This window comes from Prinia subflava, chromosome 18, assembly GCF_021018805.1.
Source record: "Prinia subflava isolate CZ2003 ecotype Zambia chromosome 18, Cam_Psub_1.2, whole genome shotgun sequence".
Lineage (NCBI taxonomy): Eukaryota > Metazoa > Chordata > Aves > Passeriformes > Cisticolidae > Prinia > Prinia subflava.
Window position 1 is genome coordinate 4,454,004 of NC_086264.1, and position 21,810 is coordinate 4,475,813.

The following is a 21,810-nucleotide window of genomic DNA, read 5'->3' on the forward strand; positions in this document are numbered from 1 at the left end:
AATGTGCTGGGGGCAGCAGAAAGGAAAACGTGAGGAGCTCAACACTGCAGGGCCAAGGAAAACTGGAGCTCACCTCTGCAGGGAAGGACAGGTCTGGTTTTCTCTGTCAGCAGCCTAAGAGGAGACTGCTTTAAGCCTTTATATGTATTTTGGTCCCTTTCCCTCCTACCTTCACTGCTTGAAATGGGGTGGCCTAGCTGCTTCTCTGAGGATTGTTTTCTATTAAGCAGCTCTCTATAGGCTTTTCAGTCAATGGAGGTGATGTGGAAAAACAAAGAAGACGGTTTAGAAAATACAATATCTAGAAATATAATATCTTAAAGAAATCTACACCACAGAAATAACTGCAAATTAAATGAAAGTTCCTGGCTGGAGTTTTGGTTGCACTACCATTCTTGTCAATGGGAAAAATACAATCTTTCCAGCTTATTGCTGCTGTGGTCAAACCCAGCAGCGTCCAGAAAACAAATGCTTCTAATGACAATCTAACAAAAAATAACAAATGACCATACAAAAGATCTACATGGCCACTCAGACTCTAAGCCACGATGAAACAGGAAAACTGAATTCAGTTCAAGTTTCAGCATGTCTCTTCTGTCCCCACATCTGTCTGCCCACTTAGAATGTCAAAAATAGCCAACAAAATTTCAACAATATATAATCTAATATTTTTAATTTTATGTACAGGAATATAACGTTATGGAAACTTTGTACATGAAATACATACAATATTTAAACATAAAAATCAGCTAAGTAAGAATTTACATTAGCAATGAAACTGCTTCACATGCAGCCCAATTAATACTTAGTTTAGATCTGTATTTTATTGGGGGGAGATTTTAATAGTTTACAATCATAGAAACATAAACATTTAAAACAAGACTCTATAAAATAATTTACAGAAACCCTACCATCTACACAGAGAGAAAGGGCATATGTCTGTGAGTTGTGTGTGTGAGTAACAAGGTGGACAAATGATGTATCTCAGCCTTTTAAAGTATAAAATAATTTAGAAGCAGTTCATGCAATATGGAAGCAAAGGTGTGCCAGTTCCTCCAGGGTTTTCTGCTTGGATTGAGCATCACAGGTGGGTAACTGGACACATGATAACACCATTTCCAGGTGCTACCAGACAGCATCAGCCTCAGTTCCTCCAGACAACGACTTATGTAAATATACAAGTTGATATCTTTTCTACACAATACAAATACAGGTCACAACTTCTTAGCTGTGCAAGTAGTCAATCCATATACTCAGAAGCAAGATAATGCTCAGTCCAGAGTTCCCTGTGTTCCTCTGTCCAGGGCCACTAACAGATCTTCCTTGTTTTCACCAGTTTGCTCTGGTATTTCACCGAGTGCCCGCCATGCCCTATCACGTAAACATCCAGCAGGTAGGACTTGCCAGGCTGCAGGCCTCTGATTGTCTCTGTGGTCACTGCTTTCTGGATGTTCTGGCTGTGGAAGTATTTACAGAGAACCTTTTCCGACTTCTTCCTTGTATCTGGGCCCAAGCACTGGTTCTGCTCTCTTTTCTTCTGCTCTTCATTGTAATTGTCATCCACTTCTCTCTTGTAGATGCAGAATTTGTTCCTCTCCTGTGTGCCCAGCCATGCCACTGTGACCGAAGAACACGTGCGGAGCTTGTCAAAGGCTTTGATCCGGGTATCTTCGGGAAGAGAAGGGAATGACTGCTTGTTAGGCCTTGTTGTAGCCAGGATCTTCAGCATGGAAGCGCCTTTTTTGCTGCCTTTCAGCCTAACAAGGTATTTAGCTTTTGCTTTCCCCCGGAGCTGGAACTGCCGCACATCCTCCACACTTTGAGACAAGAGGAGTTTCCCATCCCTCCGAACTTGGATCTGAACAGCATCCAGGCAGGAATGAACGGAAAAGGTGACTTTTTGGTGAGATGAAACGGGAGCAAAATGTAGAAATTTGGCTCCCTTTCTTTTGATGAACACATCTGTAACTTTGCCATCCTTCAGCTCGATTGTTTTCTGCTTCGCCTCCTCCTTGGTCCTGGCAAAGGTGCCGACATAGGCAGTGCTCATGTTGGTGTTGGTGTTCACTGCAAACATGTCAAAGTAGTACTGCGTATCTGGCTTCAGATCAGACACGGTAAAGATGTTCTTGTTCCAAATACAAACTCTATGCAGGTCAACTCTTGGCTTTGGGGGTGTTTGCCGCCCAAACTTGGACAATTTTAGGAAACCACGTTCTTTGCCAGAGTTGTTGTCTGCAGGGAAGCCAAAATGGGCAAAGTCAAAGGGACTGAAATCCAGGCCTGGCTTTGGAGCCATCATGAAGGCATCATCAGAGCTGAGTTTGGCTTCAACAGCACAGAGGCTTTTGAAGTTGTGCTCTTTGTTGATAACTATGCAGTACTGGATGGGTTGTCTCAGTAAGGAGGCTGTGGGGCTGGGTTTCCATGCCAATGTCACCGTTGTACGTCCCAGAGAGGTGACATCGATTCTGGGATCATAAGGTAACTCAGGATAAGGTTGGTCTGACTCTGGAGTCGTGGTTGCATACACTTTAAAATGCGTGTCCTTCTCTGTCGACAGCAGATCCAGCTGGTACAGCCCAGATGGGGAACTAGAGGACACGAAGTACTCCACATCGTTGCCTTTGTAGGAGAAGAGCTCTGTGCCTTCCTCATTGGTAATCTGCTGTTTCTGTTGCTCAAGGGGCTCACCTGGAATACAAGAAAAAGAAAACATTTGTGCAGACACTCTCCACAAATGTGAAAAAACGGGACTTTAACAGGCACATTTTACTACATAAAATACAAATGTGAGATGGAAAAGGAAGATGTTTTCTGAGGAAGATGTAATTGATCAACACTTCTGTCAAATCACAGATGAAAGTTGGTTTAGCACTCAGGGTAAACCCAAACACAACAGAAATTCCACCTGATCAGTGTTAATGGAGTCTCATGAATGGTAGCCACACTTCCTCTTGACTGTCAGGCATCCCACTTGGAGTTGCCATTCAGTTTTCCCCAGGGGAAAATCACTCACTTGCCTGTTCCTGGATGTGGACCCTTGGCTTTGACTGTCTGAGTCACACTAAAATTTTTTTGCTAAACACAGGGGAGACCAGAGGTGTGTCTGCCATACCATGTGGTGTGTGTGACACTTCAGCACATGTGTCAGAGGCTCTAGCAGCCCTTTTCTCTCCTGAGCAGCAGTTATGCAGCTCCATGTCTGGAGGTGAGCCCCTCCAAGGTGTGAACTCAGTCCTGCTGCAATGCCAGCCCTGTCTCTCCAGTTCTTATCTTGTGTAAACACCTCACAGCAAAGCCCCCATCAAACTGAGTCACTCTAAGCAAACAGTTTTCTGTGGCAGCATTCAGACCCCTGTGACTGTAACCTCAGCTTTTATTTCTTTGTAGCCTTTTCCCTTTTCATGTTGCTCCCTGTTCTCAGTCTCCTGCACTGGAAGACTGAAAAGCAGATCATACAGACAGGCCTGCTGTGAGACTCAGTGTTTGAGGAACCTTAAATCCAGGAGAAGTGCAGGGAAGGGGACAGGGGAAGTCACTGATGGTTTGTTACCTGATCCTTCCCCACTGGCTTCCTCTGGGAGTTCCTGCACACTCAGTTTCCACTCCAGAGGGGCATCACATGGTGTCACTGTCACTGCTAAGGGAGTGTTGTCCTCTTCAACCACGAAGAAATACCTAAAGGGAGGTTAACAGACTCACATATCAGGAACTCCTGATGGCAGCCAAGTGGCAGGGATTGACTTGACACGGTCAGGGATGGTCTCAATGGGGCCATGGAGTCAAGTGTTTCCAGCAGGCAAAGGGATTATGAAAAGGCTGAAGAGTCAGAGCTAAGGAGCAAAGTTCACACTTCTGTGTCAAGGCAGAGCAGAGGGGTTTCTGGCCTCCTGCCCTCCCCTCCAGCAGCTTTACTTTCTATACCTATACTACCTAGATACAATAATCACAGAGATATAAATGAGGGAAATGGGATCTCTCCTGGAACTTAGGGATATGCTTTTCCAAGAAGGATATCTGTTTTACATTGTATCCAGGTAAGCACATAGAGATACCCACACACCCAGCTGTCCTCCCACACCCCTCCAGACACCTCACATCACCTATTGTAAAATGTTTCTCACCAATGAAGGCTGGAAGAGGTATGTGATATCAGGCAATGCAGCTCTTCCCTGAAGTCTCTGAAGCCTCAGATTCTTCCTACTCTAACCTTGAGTATTTTCTGACCCATAGGGTGGAGTTTGGGGAGTGGAGAGTTCAGACCAGGCTGCCTAACGCTGCTTCTTTAAAGCACAGTAAGGAACAATGAAGAGGGACAAGTGTGGTGGGTCAAGCTCGTAGTTTCTAATTTCCTTCCCACTCCCATTGCCTCCAGACATGGTTAGTGGCCCCACTTCAGGCAAATTCTGCAGTCTAGGGGAGCTCTGAGCTTATCCCAGAAATCAAATATATTGGACAGACCCTCAGCTGGGGAGGCCAGACTGGGATGGATGCTCACATATTTACTTCACCAAACAGAACATTGGCATTTGTATTTGTCTGGTTGGGATCCAGTTTTTATCTCAAAGCACCCAGTAACCAGAGCTACTGTCGTCAAAGTTCAGCTTCCTCATTTGGGCTGGACAGAAATACCTTTTGGGGGTATCTCGGAAGAGGTAGCTGCTGATTTCTGCCCCATCGGGGATGACTGATGAGTCATGGAAAAACACCTTGTCCTGGATCTGCATCTGGAAGAGCTCCTCATCCCTGGTGGGCAACTTCTGGGGCCTGGAGTCAAGCGGCAGCAGCAGCAGCAGGAGCGGCAGCGGGCAGCGTAGCAGGAGCATCCTGCGGCAATGACAGGGAGTCCCACATCAGGAGGGGCACCACGTGCACCTCATCTGTGCTGGAACTTGGGCACACTTACACCAGCCTCATGTGCATGTTGTGTTTTGCAGGCAACTTCACTGCCACACAAACACCAGGAAAAATCACTGTAGGGACTAAGCTCGCACTGTCACAGCGCTTGGATAAAGGGTGTCACCAAGATTTTCCCATCCTGAACTGTAACTGAAGCAAGCCCCGGCACTGGTTTCAAATTGGAAGCACTACCAAAGAACAAAAGCCTTCCACGTGCTTTGGTGAGTTACACTTTGATGTTTTGCCACAGCAGAAACAGAGCTCACTGGCCTTGGGAGCTACAGTAAGCACAGAGCATATGGATGGTCCGTCGGCTTTGCTTCCCCTAGGAGATTTTGCTTGGGCTTCCAACAATCCTCTGGAAAGTAAATATTTCCAGTGAAACTGTTCTTTACAAAAATAGCAAGTTAGGAAAACATGTGATACAAACCCACACATATTCAAGGCACATTGACATTAGCATGCAATTCAGCAGGGCTTAAGCCTCAAGCCTGATAGAAATTGCAAAACACAAAAGCAGAGAATCCTTTACAAACTAGGCATAATAATTCATAATCTCAGCCTTTCATTGTTATGTCTATAACTAGGTCAGAAATTATTACCCTAACATATACAGTGGGACAGGCTGGAGATCTTTCAGTACAGTAGATCATGCCTCTGGGATGAGGGGGAGAAAGTGGAAACAGCCCATTTCTGGTACAAGTATATCGAGTTTAAATTGTTAAATGATAACCATTTTTAATTAGTAGGGAAAGGGAAAAACAAGCAAACAAACAAAAAACCCACCAAAAACATTTAGGCCATTACCTAAACTGTGTTAGCACTGATTTTTGGGGAGAAACATGGTAAAAAGTGGAGCTGGCAGAAACAGTTTTATCTTGTCCCTTGGCTGAGTGTGCAGTCATGCACTGCTCCATGTACTGCACTGTAAAGTACTACTTTATAGCAAACTCTTTTACCTTTAAGATCAAATCTGTTGCTGAGATAGTTCTTTTTCCCACCACCCCTAATATGTAAAAATAGCAAACATGAAGCTCCTTGAGAAGTGGCACCCTATAGTCCAAGCCAACTGCTCTTCCTAAATCCCTCTACCTGCTGCCTCCAGCTCCCCTTCTGCCTGTACTGCTCCCAGGACAGCTAAAACGAGCCAACCACATGCTGCACAGCAGGGCTGCTGACACCAGCAAGGCCATGGAGGGCTATTTTCACCCTGATATTGCTTCCTCTCCCTCTGACATTGTTATTTTATCATTTCTTTCACCAACATGCAGGTCCCCCCCACTCACCCTCTCTGCTCTCCCCTAATATCAGCTCATTCCCTCCCCCTTTCTACTGTTTTCTCCAACTCCTGCTGTCCAGCTCAGTTCCTTCATCTTTCTGTTTTGCCATTTAAATTGGTGATGGGAGAGGGAAAATACATGGCAAACTCAGCAGTATCCATAAGCCAGGAGTGACGTGCACTAAACACTCCCTCACAGGATGCAATTTTAGGTCTCAAATGGTGTGCTCTGTTAATCATTTGGGATGGTTTAATGACAGGTTACTGCAGTGCTCTGCCCTACAGAAGGAAAAGGAGTCCAGGGCTTTTACCTAACACATGCAATTGTTACCTACAGGTAAATCCTGATTTAGCTTTCCCAGCCTTTGACAAAATCTATCCCAATTAGGTCCTAAGTCAGCTTTTGATGACAGTGAATATAGTTCCTCAAATTCAGACTGAAGTGTAGATACTTACCTTCAAAGTTAAAGACATCTGACCTTTTGGAGCAAAGATCATAAGTCAAAATATTTGCTGGCTTGAGTCACTGAAGCCGGCAGAAAGCTCCCCTCACACAAAGCACAATGAGTTTTGTGTGCTCTAACATGCTGTTTATTGATTTTTCGAGTATTATTGTTGGCCAACAGAGATGACATTCCTTCCAACTTAATCACAACAGTTACAGCAAATTATTTGGTTAGGTAAGAAACTCTTGACAGCATCCTCCACATAAACCCCCTGAAACTGCAATCCTGTGTATTCCCATAGTCAGTTCCAGTGCAATATAACCTCTTCTAAAATAAACCATTTTGCTTATAGGCTAAACTTCACCTCTTAAATAATTTCACTAGCTAATGCACTTTAAAAACTCCCATAAACAGTGTTTCTGCCCCCCTTAACAGCTACAGAGCAGTGACAAGGTACAGATTTGTCTACAATTTCTTTTTCTAAAGGCTTCTAAAAAGCATTTTGACTTAAAAGTAAGTCCAAAAAGACACATTAAATTTAGTTCTGTGATCCCTGTCCATCCCACACATGAAATACCTTGCAAAGTTGTCAGCTGTTACTGAAAAAGGAAACTTCTATAATCTCTGTTTTTTGATAAATTAATAGAATTCTGAGTGCTTTCATTTTCATGTATCTAACCTCTGAGGCTTAAAATGGGCTCAATTGTCATGCATGACACTCCCAAAAGCGGAACAACAGCAAAGAGGCATCCAAACCTTTCTCACAGTTTTTGGAAGCTGTGCTGTCAGTGTTACACAACCCTTTCACACCAGTTAATAAACAGATTTTAGTTTTTGCAGTGCACTCATTATAATTTGGCAGGGTTTCAAGCTAAGCCCTTTATAGTTTACTCATGCAAAACATCAAGAGCAAAGCAAAAAGCCCATTCATTCATCCCGTGTTTGTTTCTGGGCAAGCTCACCAATGACTTTGACCTAGTCCCTCAGAAAATGCACTTGCTAGATGTGAGCCTGTGAAATCATGCTCAGGAATCATGCTGGGCTGTGAACCCAGCCCTCAGAAACTCCCAACAAACCATTTTCTTGTCTTGGATTCGTTTTTATAAGCCAGGTACAAGCTGAGGCCTAAGCACTGCACTGCTAAGCCACACAAATTACATTAAATATGTTGCATATGTTTTTTTGTTCTCTAGGCTGTGCCGCTTCCTTAAATGCCTTTTATTCCGTTTTCTACAAGTTTGTCTTGCTTTCTTCTCTTTTAAACTCTGAGTCAATATTTTATTAATATACTCCTGCTGACTGGAGGGATTTGCCTGCTGTTTATCACTGAATTCAAGAGAGTGCCAAAACAAACAGTCTTAAGTGAAATAATAAGGACCCTTTTCCTTCTCCAGGATTGCAAAAGTGCCCTCTAATGGCCCATCTGTACCTCTCACTTCTTCCCCAAACTGTCTCAACTGAGCCTTAAAGGCAGAGGGAAAAGTCCTGCTGGCTGACCGACCTTGGTAGTCAGGCTGAGCACGGAGCATCCGGAGGGTCCCATCTCCTCCCAGGCAGGGCTGCTCCCAGGGGACAAGGCCACTCAGTTTCGCCTGCCAGGCACCAGGACACTGAACCTGAGCAGGCTGAGGGGATGCCAGGGTAGGTGGCCAGGGTTTCCTTGGATTTGAACCTGGAATGCGGCAGTGCCGTCCCCAGGTGAGCAGCTCCCAGGCTACACAAACACTCCGGTAGCAAGCGCCACACCTCAGAAGAGGTTTGCTTAATGAACACAGCTGTGTTTACCTAACAAGATCAACAGAAGAAAAATACATGCTGTACATTGGAGAGGGAGATACAAGATTTTAAACACTTCAAAATTCACCACCTTGCCAGAGGCTTGGGGCTTTTTCCTTCTTTCACAAAGTATAAATAATCATTTTATAAATGGCATTTTATAAACATGAGCTATAAGCACATACATGAAACCAATCGTTAAGTCAGGTCGTGGGTTTTATGACAATTACAATTAATTCTTATTTTTTTAATAATCTCCTTACCCAACCTTTCCAAAATCCCACCTACAAAAGCTCTACACAGCCCTGTCTCCTGCCTTTAAGACCTCCAGGTAAACTGCAATTAGACCAGAAATGGAGAGGATAATGGGATTTGCAGCTGGCTCAGGTTCTGTGAAGAACAAATTAGCTGAAGCTGTGGCAGCACCTCATGGGGTTTTCCCACAGGTTCAGCAGGGTGGGCACATCCTCAACTCAAGCCAGAAACAGGTGGCCTTGGGGACAAACGAAGTCACCCCATTTTTGATTTCCCTGCTCAAGCCTATGGTATTTTCCTTTTTTCCCCAACAGTGAAATGTGGCTGTTAGGGGTATACTCTATAAGGGATCACAGGTTCCCTGCCTACATCCCACCAAGCAAGCCAAGAATCCATTTTGTTTGGCTGTTGGGGATCCAAGCAGTTGTGTCCTTCTGTTTAAGCTTCACTGTGCATTCATTTCACACAGACATTCACAGGAAGACTCAATTTCACCGAACACATATATGCTGTGGAAAAAGGGAGCAAAGTATTGGATTCACTGAATGCAACACTGGTACCTGTTCGCAGTCATCTTCCTTGATCTGTGGAAATAATTTGCTTTACTTCTCAACTGTCTGCAGGTCACCCAGACCTGTGATGGACTTAAAATGCCAAAACAAAAAAGATCTGGGTTTACCTGGAGCAAATGTGTCTCAAATAATCAAACCCTCACATTAATTACAGAGAGTGGGAAGAGCATAACTGTAATTTAGTGAGGATAATTTCAAGGCACTGTTTGACACAGTGCTCTTGTGTTGCATTTCTTCTTTTTATTGCATGGATGGTTAACTTTTTTTCCTCCTTACATCCTATTTTTAAACTCTGATGTGCTGGGAGTAGGGGTTTTTTCTGTTTACATTACCCATGCTGCATCTCATAGTAAGTTTGCAGATTTATTGATGTGATTTAAGTCCAGCTTTGGAAATAAAAGGGCACTGTGTGATTTCTTTGACTTATTATAGGAATGCTGCAAGTAAAGAGGCTGTGAGCTTTTCCATTATACACTCCATTTCCAGAGACATGCCACAAATACATGCACCTCAGCATACACAGTTATCACCTGAGCAACAGAAGACTTGAAAATCACTTATAAATTTGGATTGTAGTGCAATTAGTTATTTTTAATGTGCAAACAAGGAAAAATAATGCCTTTGCAATTTAAGCATTTACTGGGAGCTGCTCAGTTTGTTTGTTTAGGGGGAGAACAGAGGGGAAAAGTGAAGGCCTGCTGTTTAACGCTCACTATTCCCTAAGCGATGTGGAAAACGCTTGGTATGCTTTTCATTTGGGCTTTTGTGTGGTTCCTTTTTTTTTTTTTTTAAAGCATTGCTTTTGAAAACTTGTTGTCTGGTCCTGCCTGGTGCCTGGGGAAAAAGCATGGGCCAAGCAGGGCTGTGGGACATCTCCAGGGGCTCAGGACAAGGAATGCAGCCCTGACAGGGATGCAAGGGTGTATCACTGTCTCCGTGGACTTTAAAGACCAATTTTTTGTGTAGTGCCACAGCCAGCTTGACATGGCAGCTCCTGTTGGCAGGACCAGCTGTAACTAGGAGGTCAGGAGCTCTCAGAGACCTGTAATCCATGGATTAAAGCTCCCTAAATACACAGGGGCATGATGGACTATAATGGTGCCTTTGAAACATGGAGAGTCCACTATGTCAATAATCTGTGGATTGACAAAGTGCCTCTTGCAATTCCAATTCAACCCACAATTTTCCTTTGCTGAGAGTATTGTTTTAGCCAAGCAAATCACTGTAGCATTACTGGGAAAAAATACAACTGTGTAAAAATAGGAAGATATGAAGAAATAAGAGTACATTTCTACCCAGTCTTAATGGACAACAGTGGCAATGAGCTACAGCTTGGGGGAGAGGTTAACTCCAAAGGGGCATCATTAGAAAATGCAGAGCTGTCTCAAATTAGACATGTTGAAAGGCAAACATACTCAGGGAGGTATGATATCAAAAAATCAAATTTTATATGGACTATTTTCTTTCTAAACTGAGACTTATTTATTTTTCCACTTTTAATGGAAACAGATTCAACCCTGATCACATCAAAGTCATCACCCCAGAGCTGGTGGCAGCTGGACACTTCAAAAACCAGCTGAGCCAGGAGATGCCATTTGGGACGCTCAAGGAAGTGCCTCATAATTTTCTTTTTTTCAAACAGAGACCACATATCAGTGCTTCTCTCTTTCACAGCCATCTCTGCCCACAAAGACAGCACCGAGTGTCAAACCCAAGCAAACAGCATGTCCCTGGCGGTCCCTGTTACAATTCTGGTTATTCTGTGCCTCTCCTTGTGAGGGGGTGGCAGCAGTATGGGAAGCAGGGGTGTGCTGGAGCACAGGGTGGCAGCCAGCTGGCAGCTTTCTCCCCAGGACAGATGTTACCTCCCCTGGCCACTCCAGCACCAGCTGGATCCCTGCTGCTGTCCATGGTCATCCTCCCGAGCCCATACAAAACCTTCAGGTGGCTGGATGTCACTCCTGGAGAGAACAGGCATCATGGGTTAGGTGACTTGTACCAGCTCCTCCAGAGGAAAGTATGACACACTTGGAGAGTCTGACCCAACTCAGAGTAGAGGAATTTTTTCCATAGTCTCAGCAGGGGTTGAGCCCCAGTAGGAGAAACAAGGAGAGAAATCTGTTTGCACAACACTGGACCATTTAAGATAACCAGTCCTGAATGCCACGCAGCTCTACCACAAATCTTTCAGTGCAAGCGCTGGAGGTGTTTTATAATGGAAAGTAATTATTATCCCTTTGTTACAAGCCATAAAAGTAGGGCAGAGACTTTCCTTGTTCAAGGAAATCCCAATATAATCCTTTCCTTTAATCATAAAACAATAGCTACTTTCCTCAGCCAAGTCATTCTGCCTTCAGCACAGCTCTCCGGGTGTAGGTTGCTCACTGTCTGTAATGAATTTCAGCAAGGGGATTAGCAGGGAGGAACACACGAACAATTACAAATTACAACCAACACCACGTGTTGGTATTTGCTACGGAGTTTCCCACTGTTCCTCTGGAATACTTCAGGATGACATTATGAGTGAGTGCCCTTGCCAAAATCCTCCAGGGACAGGGATGAAATGTCAGGTCATGATACAGAGCAGCAACAGAACCAGGATCTGCCTCCTGCTGTTGCATCCTCAAACCGCCAGGGCAGGAAGACTTGGAAAAGTGCTACAACACAAAACCAAAGTCATTAACTTCATTAACTACTGAAGGAGTAAAGGTTGCTTGAGCCATTCCTAGGGAGTACCACAGGCATGGCAGCTGCTCTGGCCAACAAGGTGTTTGCTAAAGGGGAGAACATGAGGGGCTGGCACAGGGCAGGTAGCTGTGGGAGAGGCAGGGACAGGCAGGGAGCTGCAGGTCACAAGAGTGAATCCCAGAGGAGGAGTGGGGGAAGCTGAGCTCCAGCAACAACTGGAGCACTCACATTCGGTGGAAAGCTGTGCCATGAGCACACTGGAAGTCCTTATGCACTTCTCCCCTTCTATTTTTTGGCTGGTGATTAATAAAGGGAATATTGCTGGGAAAACCTGTCAAGTGCACAGGGGCTGATTCCCACAGGTTCCATCAGACATACAATTTCCTTCGGCATCAGGAACACCACCACATGCTCACAAAGGATTACAAACCACAGCCAGCTCATGGGTATTGCTATTCCCACTCACTTCCCTACCTCTACACACACAGTTTTCCACAACAGCAACTCAGGAATTCTCCTTGACCAGGTTACCACACTGCCCTTATTACCACCATGGGTTTCTCACCTGCCATAGCACAGAGAGGAACAGCAGCAGCTTTCCAGAAAGCTGGAAGAGCAGAGCAAAACAGCAGCAGTAACAACCCACAGCGTTTATCTGCAATACCTGGGGAAGAGACTATATCCCTATGCTACCACCAGAATGGTGTCCTGCAGTGGTGCTGACTCCAAAGGAATGGTGAGTTTTTCAACTGAATTCGGCGTTTGGCCCATTTGAGAATCGTTTAGGTTGGAAAAGCCCTCTAAAATCTCTTGAGTGCAGTCGCTAACCCAGCACAGCCTAAGCCACTGGTAACCCATGTCCCCGAGTGCCACAGCTACTCATATTTTAAAAACCCCCACAGATGGTGACTCCACCACTGCCTTGGAAAGCCTGTTCCAGTGTTTGGCAACCCTTTCCATGAAGAAGTTTTTTCTAATATCCGATCTAAACCTCCTCTGGCACAGCTTGAGGCCATTTCCACTTGTCCTATTTGGGAGTAGAGACCAGGACATATTATTTATGACCACAGTAATGTATGTTTTATTGATACCTAATCCCTCAAAATTTCCAATCCCTCAATTATCATAAGAATCCAAATATTTCTGATTGCACTTACTATCTAAAACTGGATTCAGTTGTAGTGTTTTCTGTCTTCAGCTTTAAAAGTATACAAAGGAAACCTTAGGCCCTGCAAGTCCTTAATGGACCCTTAAGGTGCTCTCTCATAATGATTTGTTGCCTATCAGAGTAATTCATAGATGCTGTGTCTCATTTTCCCCAGCTGGAAAAGGGCTGCTGAAAATATGTAAACATTTGTCGAGTGCTTGAAAATGGGAAGTACCAAATGTAGTGCTGAAGCTGTTGATATTTACATATTTCTACCAGCAACTCTTAGTGTTAGAGCTGGCATATCTCAGCCACAGTTACAGCAGCAAAGACTGCAAGATCCAGTATGGATATTGTCTCCCACACTGACCCCCCACTGTCCCCACGAAGCAGCACACACAGTTTCTTAGCACTGGGTCTTCATTTCTTAGCACTGGGGTTGCAGTGGCTGAGAGTACAGGATGGCTCAAGCTGGATGAATCACATCCCAGGGAGCACAATCAGCATCAGCACTGCTCCTGGATGTCACTCAGCAAATTCCCTCTTTTGCATGCTCACTTTTATACAGTACATGGGTAGATATGAGAAGGAGCAGGAATGTTTACATTGTCTAAATTTTGTATTTATTCCCCCAGCATCCTGTTCAAAAAAAAAAAAAAAGACACAGATTCCCACAGATAAATTAGTGAAATTAGCTCAATAAATTAGAGAAAGATGTTGTTAGTGGAAGGCATGAGCGGCTCCAAATTTCTCAACATAGCTACCTGCTGTCCCTACAATGATGCCTGACATTTCCCACTGCTTCCAGAGAAAATCCAAACTTCCCCCAGCTGCTCACCCAGCATTACTCAACCCCTCCAGCACTAAGGAGCCATGTGACAGAAGAAGGATTTGACTCCAAAGGGCAAAATGATGGGAAGACAGTGAAGCAGAGCTATGGAGATTGCCTTGGTCACAGCTGGCACACTCACACCCATCTGGAGAGGCTGTAAGACTCCATGAGTCCAACCACAGCTCACCAGCCACCAGCTCATCACACCAAAGAAGGACAGGAGCACGTTTGGGAGCCACTAGTCTTCAGACTTCCTTCTAGCACTTTTTCATTTTCTAAGCAGTGGGCTTGTGCATTTCCGAGCTTCTTCCCAACTGCAAAAGGGATGGGAGTTCCAATGGGATGTGGCACCAGAGATTCAAACCTGCCAGTGTCACCTACAGAACTGTGGTAAGGGGTCTGAAAAATTAGATTATTGCAAGGGTTGGTTTCAGCTCCACTTTGGTGCTGAGCCAGTGTTTATTTGTGCAGGCTGGCAGGGGAAAGGTTAGCCCTTTATGTGCTGGCTGCCAACAAAAGCGGAGGGAACCCATGCAGGCGGGGAGGCTGGCTTGTCATGGGTGAGCGAACATCCAAACAACCCCAAAAACTCCCGACCGTCTTATGGCAGCCATACATCCTGGGCTGACAGAGGAGGAAAGAAGGGAGAAGAGGGAGGAGTTTCTGCATTCAGAGATGACTGAAATGCACACCAAAGGCAGTCGTTTTCCCAAAGGGGGAAGACATGATAAAAGCTCTGATGTGGGATCTGGCGCTGCCTTCTGGGGGTGTCTCTTTGCCAGTGACTGTAAATGGCTACAGCGTTCTTGGATGAAAGTTAGTGCTAAAGGACAAAGCATCATTCCAGAATCACTGCTGATCATTGTTAAACCCAGAAAGCTGTAAATTCATAAAACTGTATCTGCTCCTTGGTGCTTTGTCCCCTCAAAGCATCTCAGCAGAGGCTTGGGCTGGAGCTGTGCGGGGGGTTATGCCCACAGGGATGATGCCCCCGGGTCCCACTATGCCCCCACACATTTTGCCTAGGGCCACGAGTTGGGGTCTGCCCAATCCCTGGGTCAACAGACCCACAATGAGCCCACAGTGGGGATGCTCATGTCCCCTGTGAGCGACAGACTGAGCCATAGCATGTTTTGGGGTACTGGAAACACTCTTTGCTGAGGTCTATGAATTTTGCATTTTCTAATTTAAGCCCTAATTTCCTGGATTTTCTCATAAACTCCTTGCAACTGCTTTTTCTCAGATGAGTGGGAATTAGAATGTGCTCCATAAATTAACATAGCATGTTTCTTCCCCTGAGCCTGCAACTCTGCTATCACACACTTGCAAGAGATGTCTTAGACTCTTGCTTTAAAATACCTGCTTAATTCAAACATTAAATATAGACTTGTTCACATGATGTGAGAGCATCTTAAAACCTACTTATTTTCCCTCTTATTATTTTTTTCTGACTATTGCACTATAACAGGATTATAAAAGTTTCAATCGACTGATATTAAATCTTCCCTGCAAAATAGTAACTTTAATACCCCCTAGGACTATTAGACTTTTATTCATTATTTCTCATTAGTGAAAAATCAGTTTGAGAGAGCCCCTAGGGCCTTTCCAGAGTAAGGACAAGATCCTATTAGTCGTACAAATTATACTCAAGTAAGTAATTCTTACCCAGGAGAGAATACCCCCAGGGAATTAAACACAGATTTAGTAGCCAAAGGAAGGAAAGGAATGGGGATTAGAAACTGTTAAAGCTGCTCACTGATGTTTTCCTTCACATCTAGAGACCAGCTGGCAGCTCCAAGACACTTGACTGTTCCACACCATCATCATCCCAATCTATAAATTTCCATCAGGTTTCTGGATTTCAGAATGCTGAGACACGTTTAGACTGTTTGACTATAAACAAATCAGCAGTAAATCTGCTGCACCTAAACAAAGTAGAGAGAGAAAGAGAGAGAGAGAGAGAAAGAAAGAAAGAAAGAGAGAAAGAGAGAAAAAGAGAGAGAGAGAGAGAGAAAAAGAGAGGGAGCACTCACTTCTCCATGATATTCTGGCTGCTTTGTACAAACATCTTCCTTTTCAACCATCCCTGCAAATGTGTGTGAGGAACGTGTGATCCTGCTGCACCTTGGCTGGTCTCACACCGCTCTGTATGTACTGAGCAAGTTAAAGGTGAGAAAGATTAAAAGCATCCATTTTCTCACCCCCTAATAAAGTTTCAATAAAGTTGTGTTTTCTCAAATAGTACAGGTGGGGAAAAGAAGAAATAGACTCAATCAGGCAAACAATGTTTTTCCCCTGTAAATCACAGGGGAAACGTTGGCCTTGGTGCGGTGCCACCTTGAGAGCGTGCGAGGGTCACACTGAAGGGGTACTCATATCCGGACCTGTGGAGCAGAGAATGAGGTAGGAGAGATAAATTATTGCCTTTTGCTTTTCAGTTTTTCAGGTGTCATAGCAAGGACCCACTGCTTCCTATCTCAGCTGTCACCCAAGCAACAAACATCTCTCTAACCACTGAGTTTAATTACCCTGAAGCCAGAGCAGTCCCAGTTCAGGCCAAACCTGAACAACCCACAGAAATCTGTGACAAATGCTGAAAATACCTGCCTGGATGGAAGGCCAGAGCCCACTGTGAGATGCTCTGTCCAGGATATGCTGCAACCCTCTGGTAAGTCAGGCATGTTTGTGTTTAGTGAAGGAATTGTGGAGCGGGGCTGGCTTCTCAGGCCACTCATGTTGCTGATTACTCCAATGTCATTTAGAACCTATCCTGTAAAATGCCCTCCACCAGGTTTTTAGTGAAGTTGGACTGTCAGCTACCTCACACATGAGGTGACATGACATACTGCCTGTTTCTGACGTGTCCCACATGACTGATGTGCTCCCTGCAGAGCAATCCAAGCCATCCATGCAGTCATGAGATTTTCAGCTGGTTCATGTTACAGCTCTGTGTCAACATTCATCCTTCGCCTGTTCAGTGGGTGTCCTTGCATGCAGCAAATGAGAAAATTAATGCTGAAAGAACAAACTCCTTTCTAATATTTACTCTCTTTCTCTCCCCTCTGAATGTATTTCCAGCTTTAAGCACGTTCTCCTGGAGTTATGATTTATTATCCTGACCTGTTTCCCAATCTAAGGGCAAATACTTCCTCTCCTAATGACATCTTGCTAACGTTTTCAAACATAACATCTCCTCAGCCTTCAAAGCTCCTTCCATCCATCCACAAGCTTATTTCAGTCGTCTTCTCAGGCAGAAACTATCCCTGTTTGATCTAATGAGGATTTTTGCCACAGATGTCATGATGTGAAACAGAACAGTTTCTGCACTCTGCCTTTTCCCCAAAGCGATGTTTGCTCACTCACTGCTCCACTCATGAGTTAGCAGAGCTCAAGCAGTGCCTAAAGTCCCTTCTCACTGGTCTTACCTGGGATATTCTCTTTCCTTGGATGTAATTCTGATTTCTTCTGGTTTATACCCGCCCGTACAGTCAGTGACACCAAAATACAGAGCTCTCCAGCATTCAGTATCACACCAGGTGCTCCATGATCAACATAAACATCAGTCTCATGATGTGACTATGCGCTCTCACATGGAACTTATATTCCAAACATGTATTCCTTGATACATAACTAGGTGGGATTATCCTCCCTGATGCTGGAGCATTCCTGGAAGTATGTGCACCCTTCTGTAAGGGCTTGCAAACTTGTTTTCTTGTATAAAAGAGGCGGTCCTGGCCTCCTTCAGTCCAGTCTACTCTTCTCCTCTGCATTTTATAATAAGACAGAAAAATAAAACAAACCCTCCCCTATTACTTTAATTCTCACGAGTGGCCGAGCTGATAGCCCAGAGCAGCTCTATTGCCCTCCAGGTTACCAATCTCAGCCCCGTCGAGTGCTGTGAAGGAGAAACGTGCAGCTTTCATGGGGCTGCCCCTAATGCAGAAAACGTGCACATTAGGCGGGGGTGAATGGAAACTCGCCCGCCCTCCCTGGAGTGACCATCACTACAAATTAGCAAAGCTGCCTCCCGCGAAAGCAAGCCAGGCACTGAGAAGATAAATATGCACTCAGCACAGCAAAATAAAACCAGCCCCAGAAAGATGGGAGACCACGAAAGGGGACTGAAACAGCCCCTTGCAAAGAGTGAAGTAATGGGCTTACAGTTTTATTATTCGTATTAAGTTTAGTGACTTCAAAATGAACGCAAAGCCAAGCAAGTCTTGTTATCCCACTAAAATCTGCGCTGTAACTGAAGCCAGTGCCCAGATGTTCCATGCTAAAATCCACCGCCTCACTGCATAAAAGCACCACATACCCTGACGTACAGTCCTGGCTTGCCTTTATCCAAACCTACTTAGATTCTGGATTGTTTTTCTAGCAATCCTTTCAACTGCCATGGGAAGCATAAAAGGTGGTCTCCAACAAAACCATTTCATACCAGCTTGAAATGTAACCATTTGCAGAAATAAATCAGGATTTCTTTTTAACAAACTGTTTATCACCTGCCTCTCAGGACATAAATCATAGGAGAAAAAGCAGGGTCTGAGTTTAATAAACATCTTGTCTTTTTATATATATTAAGGCAGAAGACCCTGGCACACTTCAGAAGGAAACATCCAGCAAACAGCCTCCATCCAGCCCTACTGAGGACATGGGATGGAGCAGAAGGCCACTGCATGGATGGAGTTTTCAGGAAAGGGTTTATCCTTTGTTTTTAGGGGACATCTAAGGTAGCCAAACCTTCTAAGGAGGACAAAGGGGACTTGAAGATGCCCTTTCTGCCCCTGCACACGGTTCTGGTCAATGAGCCAGGTTGCTTTGGGGCAGCCTGTGCTCTTGGAGCCCTGAAGGATACTCAGGCTCCAATGAACGGGTGGTGCTGCACACGGAGCCACGACACTGACCCAGCCCACAGCGCTGCACTCCCAGCCTGGCTTGAAGGAGGAGGACGGGGTGCTGGGAAAGCCCCACAGATGGGCCAGAGCTGTGTTCTGGGAGCTCCAAATGACAGATGAACACTGGCTCTGTGGTGAAGGCATTTAAGTCGAGCAGGGAAGGCAGCACAGGCGTGATGTGATTTTGAACAGCTTGCTTGACAGTTTGCACCAGATTGTATTTATAAACATTGGGGAAACCTCAGAGCTTTTCCTCCACGTTTCCGAAGTTCTCACCCACAACAACACAGGCATGTGGGGCGATCCTACACAGCTCTGCCTTGCCTTGGTGACAAACTTCTCACAATTAGATAAAGGGGCCCATAGTCATCTCATGGAATCAGCATCCCACACAGTGCTCAAATTCCCTATCATCTGACCACCAAATCCTGACCTTCCCCAGGGCAGCTGGGGCGTGAGGTGACCTGCTGGCCCATGATGCCAGCAGCACATCACACACATGTGCCACTGTCTGCCAGGTGTGGCTGGTGCCAGGGAGCTGCTGGCAGAGCCCAGCATGTCCCCATTCAGGAGTGGGATATGCATATTTTGTCACTTCGCTGGTAGGGCTGCAATGCCCACCCTCCACAGCACAGAAATCAACAGGATTTCTGTCCAGGGCCTCACACAGACAAGGAAAGGGGGAAGAACCTGCAGTCCTCATCATGGAAATGTGACAAGGAATTTTGCATACATATTATAAAGCTCCTTCAAAATTAAGAAGGGCTCATTACCTGCTGACACAGAAAGCCCACGAGGAACAGGTATTTGCTTTGCTCACAACAGGGTCAAACAGGACTCTGGATACATCCACACAGTACCCGCATATGATGCATTACTGCACATCTCATCACATTCCTAATGGTCAGACTAGAAGGTAAAAATCTCTCCGTGTTTTAAAAAGTCCTCTCCTGCTTCAAATATCAGCAGGTTTTAAATTCTAGGCATTGCTCTGAATACTTCAGAGAGTTGTAGTGGCATTAGAAAGCTGACCCTTTGAAACAAGTCAAGGGCAGCTCTCCTGCAGGTACGTGTTTCCCTATGAGGTATTCCTGACAAGAAGCAATCTGAAATGCCATTCCTAAAATAGCTCAGATTCAGTGATTTTCAAAGTAGGCTGAACAGAAACACGAAGTTTTTCCCCCTGCTCCCTCACAGCACAGCCAAGGGTGCTGATGGTATCTAACACCTAAGCGCTGTTTTTATGGAAACCAGGTTATGGCCAAGCCAGCAGTGCCTGGCCAGCATCACTGATGCCATAAATCACTCGCCACCAACCGCCCAGGGAGGAATGCACCCTCACATTACTCTCACCCCTTCTGCTTTTACAGACACAACTGCACTGTCTCGACCAAGAGTGAAACGGGTGCATCGAAGCTGGAAGCCCATCCTGAGTGCTGGATGCGCCTGCCAGGGTAGCCTGACTGCGGGATGCTCCAGTGGAGGTACTGCCACACTTGTGCCACTGAACATCTCCGGCTATCTATGGCTGCTCACGAACAGCCAGCTGGGACAGGGAGGTCCAGGAATTTACTGCAGGGACCTCGCCTCCTGCCGCTCAGGCGAGCCACAAGAACAGCGATACTGTTTAATTGTTTTAATTATCATTGTAACTAGATGCTAACTAGCTCCTTTGGTGGGGAGGGGAAATCCAAGGGAAGCTACGAGCGTTCATGACCTGCTGTCTGAAACCACCCTTGCAGAGACTGCCTAGTCCACGTCGGTGTCCAGCGGGATGATTTCCAGAGCAGCCCCGAGCGGCATGGCACAGACAGGATCACACTCATCCCCGGCATCACGCTAACCCGTCCGGGAAATCAGGGCATGCTACCGCTCAAGTGTTAAGTTCATCCAGAACAAACACGCTCAGAGAATTACAGCTTTTCAAAAATCTTGCGCTAGCCTTTAACTGCGAAGGTTTAAATGCATAAAAGTTCTATCTGCGAGTGATTAAACAACGCTTTGAACGCTTTGAAGCCATTGTCTCCGTGCTGCCGAAATAAAAACAGAACCAAGGCTGTGCCTAGCAAACCTCAACACTTACATCCCACCGTAGAGTTTTCTGTCTCTGTTTTGTTGTTGTGGTGTTTGTTTCGGCTTTTTGGGGTTTTTTTTGTGTTTATTTTTTGTTTTGTTTTGTTGTGGGGTTTTTTTGGTTGGTTTTTTTCTTTTTTTCTTTTTTTTCTTTTTTTCTTTTTTTTTCCGAGATCAACGTATGGTGCTGACGAAGCCGGAGCCTCTGCCTGGCACACACTCACTCCGCGGCAGCGCCGGAGGACGAGCCGGGTTTCCCGGCATCCACACTGGCTGTGGGGCACGGGCCTCCGCGGGCAGCAAGAGGGCAAAAACAGGGAGGAAAAAAACCCTCGAGGGAGGGATCCGAGAGGGCGCCGAGGTTTCTCGCGGCAGCATCCCACAAAAGCCGCGGCGGAGTGGTGCTGGGACACGGGCTCAGAGCCGCTGCCGCGGCCCCAGCCCCGCTTCAGCCGAGGGTCCCGCAGCCGGCTCGGGGAACTGCTGCCCCCGCCCGCCCCGGGGCAATCAGAGGGGGCTGCGCGGGCGGCCCTGCTCTCCGCCCCGCTGCCGGTGCCTTACCTTGCGGCGTCCGGTCCCGGCCCGTCCCGTGCTGTCCCTCACTCGGCGGGGGAAGCTTGGATTGTTTTTTAGGGGGGCGGGTGTTGACCTAGTCCCCCACTCCGGCGGAGACGGGCTGCAGCGGGGACTGTCACGCACGTCCCTTCACGCTTTATAGCCTGTTCCCTTCCCCACCCTTCCCCGCGGGGAAGAAGGAGGGAAAAAAAAAAAAAAAAAAAAAAAAAAAAAAAAAAAAAAAACGGAAAAACAATAAAAAGCTGGGGAAAGAAGCCGGGAGCCCCCCGGGCACCCACCGCCGCCCGGGGCGAGGGCACAGCTCCGGCTTCGCCTCTCGGGAGGAGCCGCGAGGCGGCCGAGCGCCGGCAAAAGTTTGGCGGAGGGGGC

The 21,810-nt window shown here is 45.9% G+C and overlaps 1 protein-coding gene across 2 annotated transcripts; it reads right to left on the bottom strand.

Moving 5' to 3' along the window:
- Positions 1 to 656: 656 nt before the first annotated feature.
- Positions 657 to 21,565, bottom strand: NDNF (neuron derived neurotrophic factor). Of its 2 annotated transcripts, none has more exons than XM_063415032.1 (4): positions 21,427 to 21,565; positions 4,636 to 4,830; positions 3,557 to 3,681; positions 657 to 2,694 (listed from the first exon to the last, which is right to left on the bottom strand). In XM_063415032.1, exons 2-4 carry the CDS (start codon positions 4,827 to 4,829, stop codon positions 1,310 to 1,312), a joined length of 1,704 nt encoding a protein of 567 aa, XP_063271102.1. In that variant the 5' UTR covers position 4,830; positions 21,427 to 21,565; the 3' UTR covers positions 657 to 1,309. The 2 variants fall into 2 exon arrangements, with proteins under 2 accessions (XP_063271102.1, XP_063271103.1); XM_063415033.1 differs by lacking the exon at positions 21,427 to 21,565 and adding an exon at positions 8,129 to 8,339.
- Between the last annotated feature and the right edge of the window lie 245 nt (positions 21,566 to 21,810).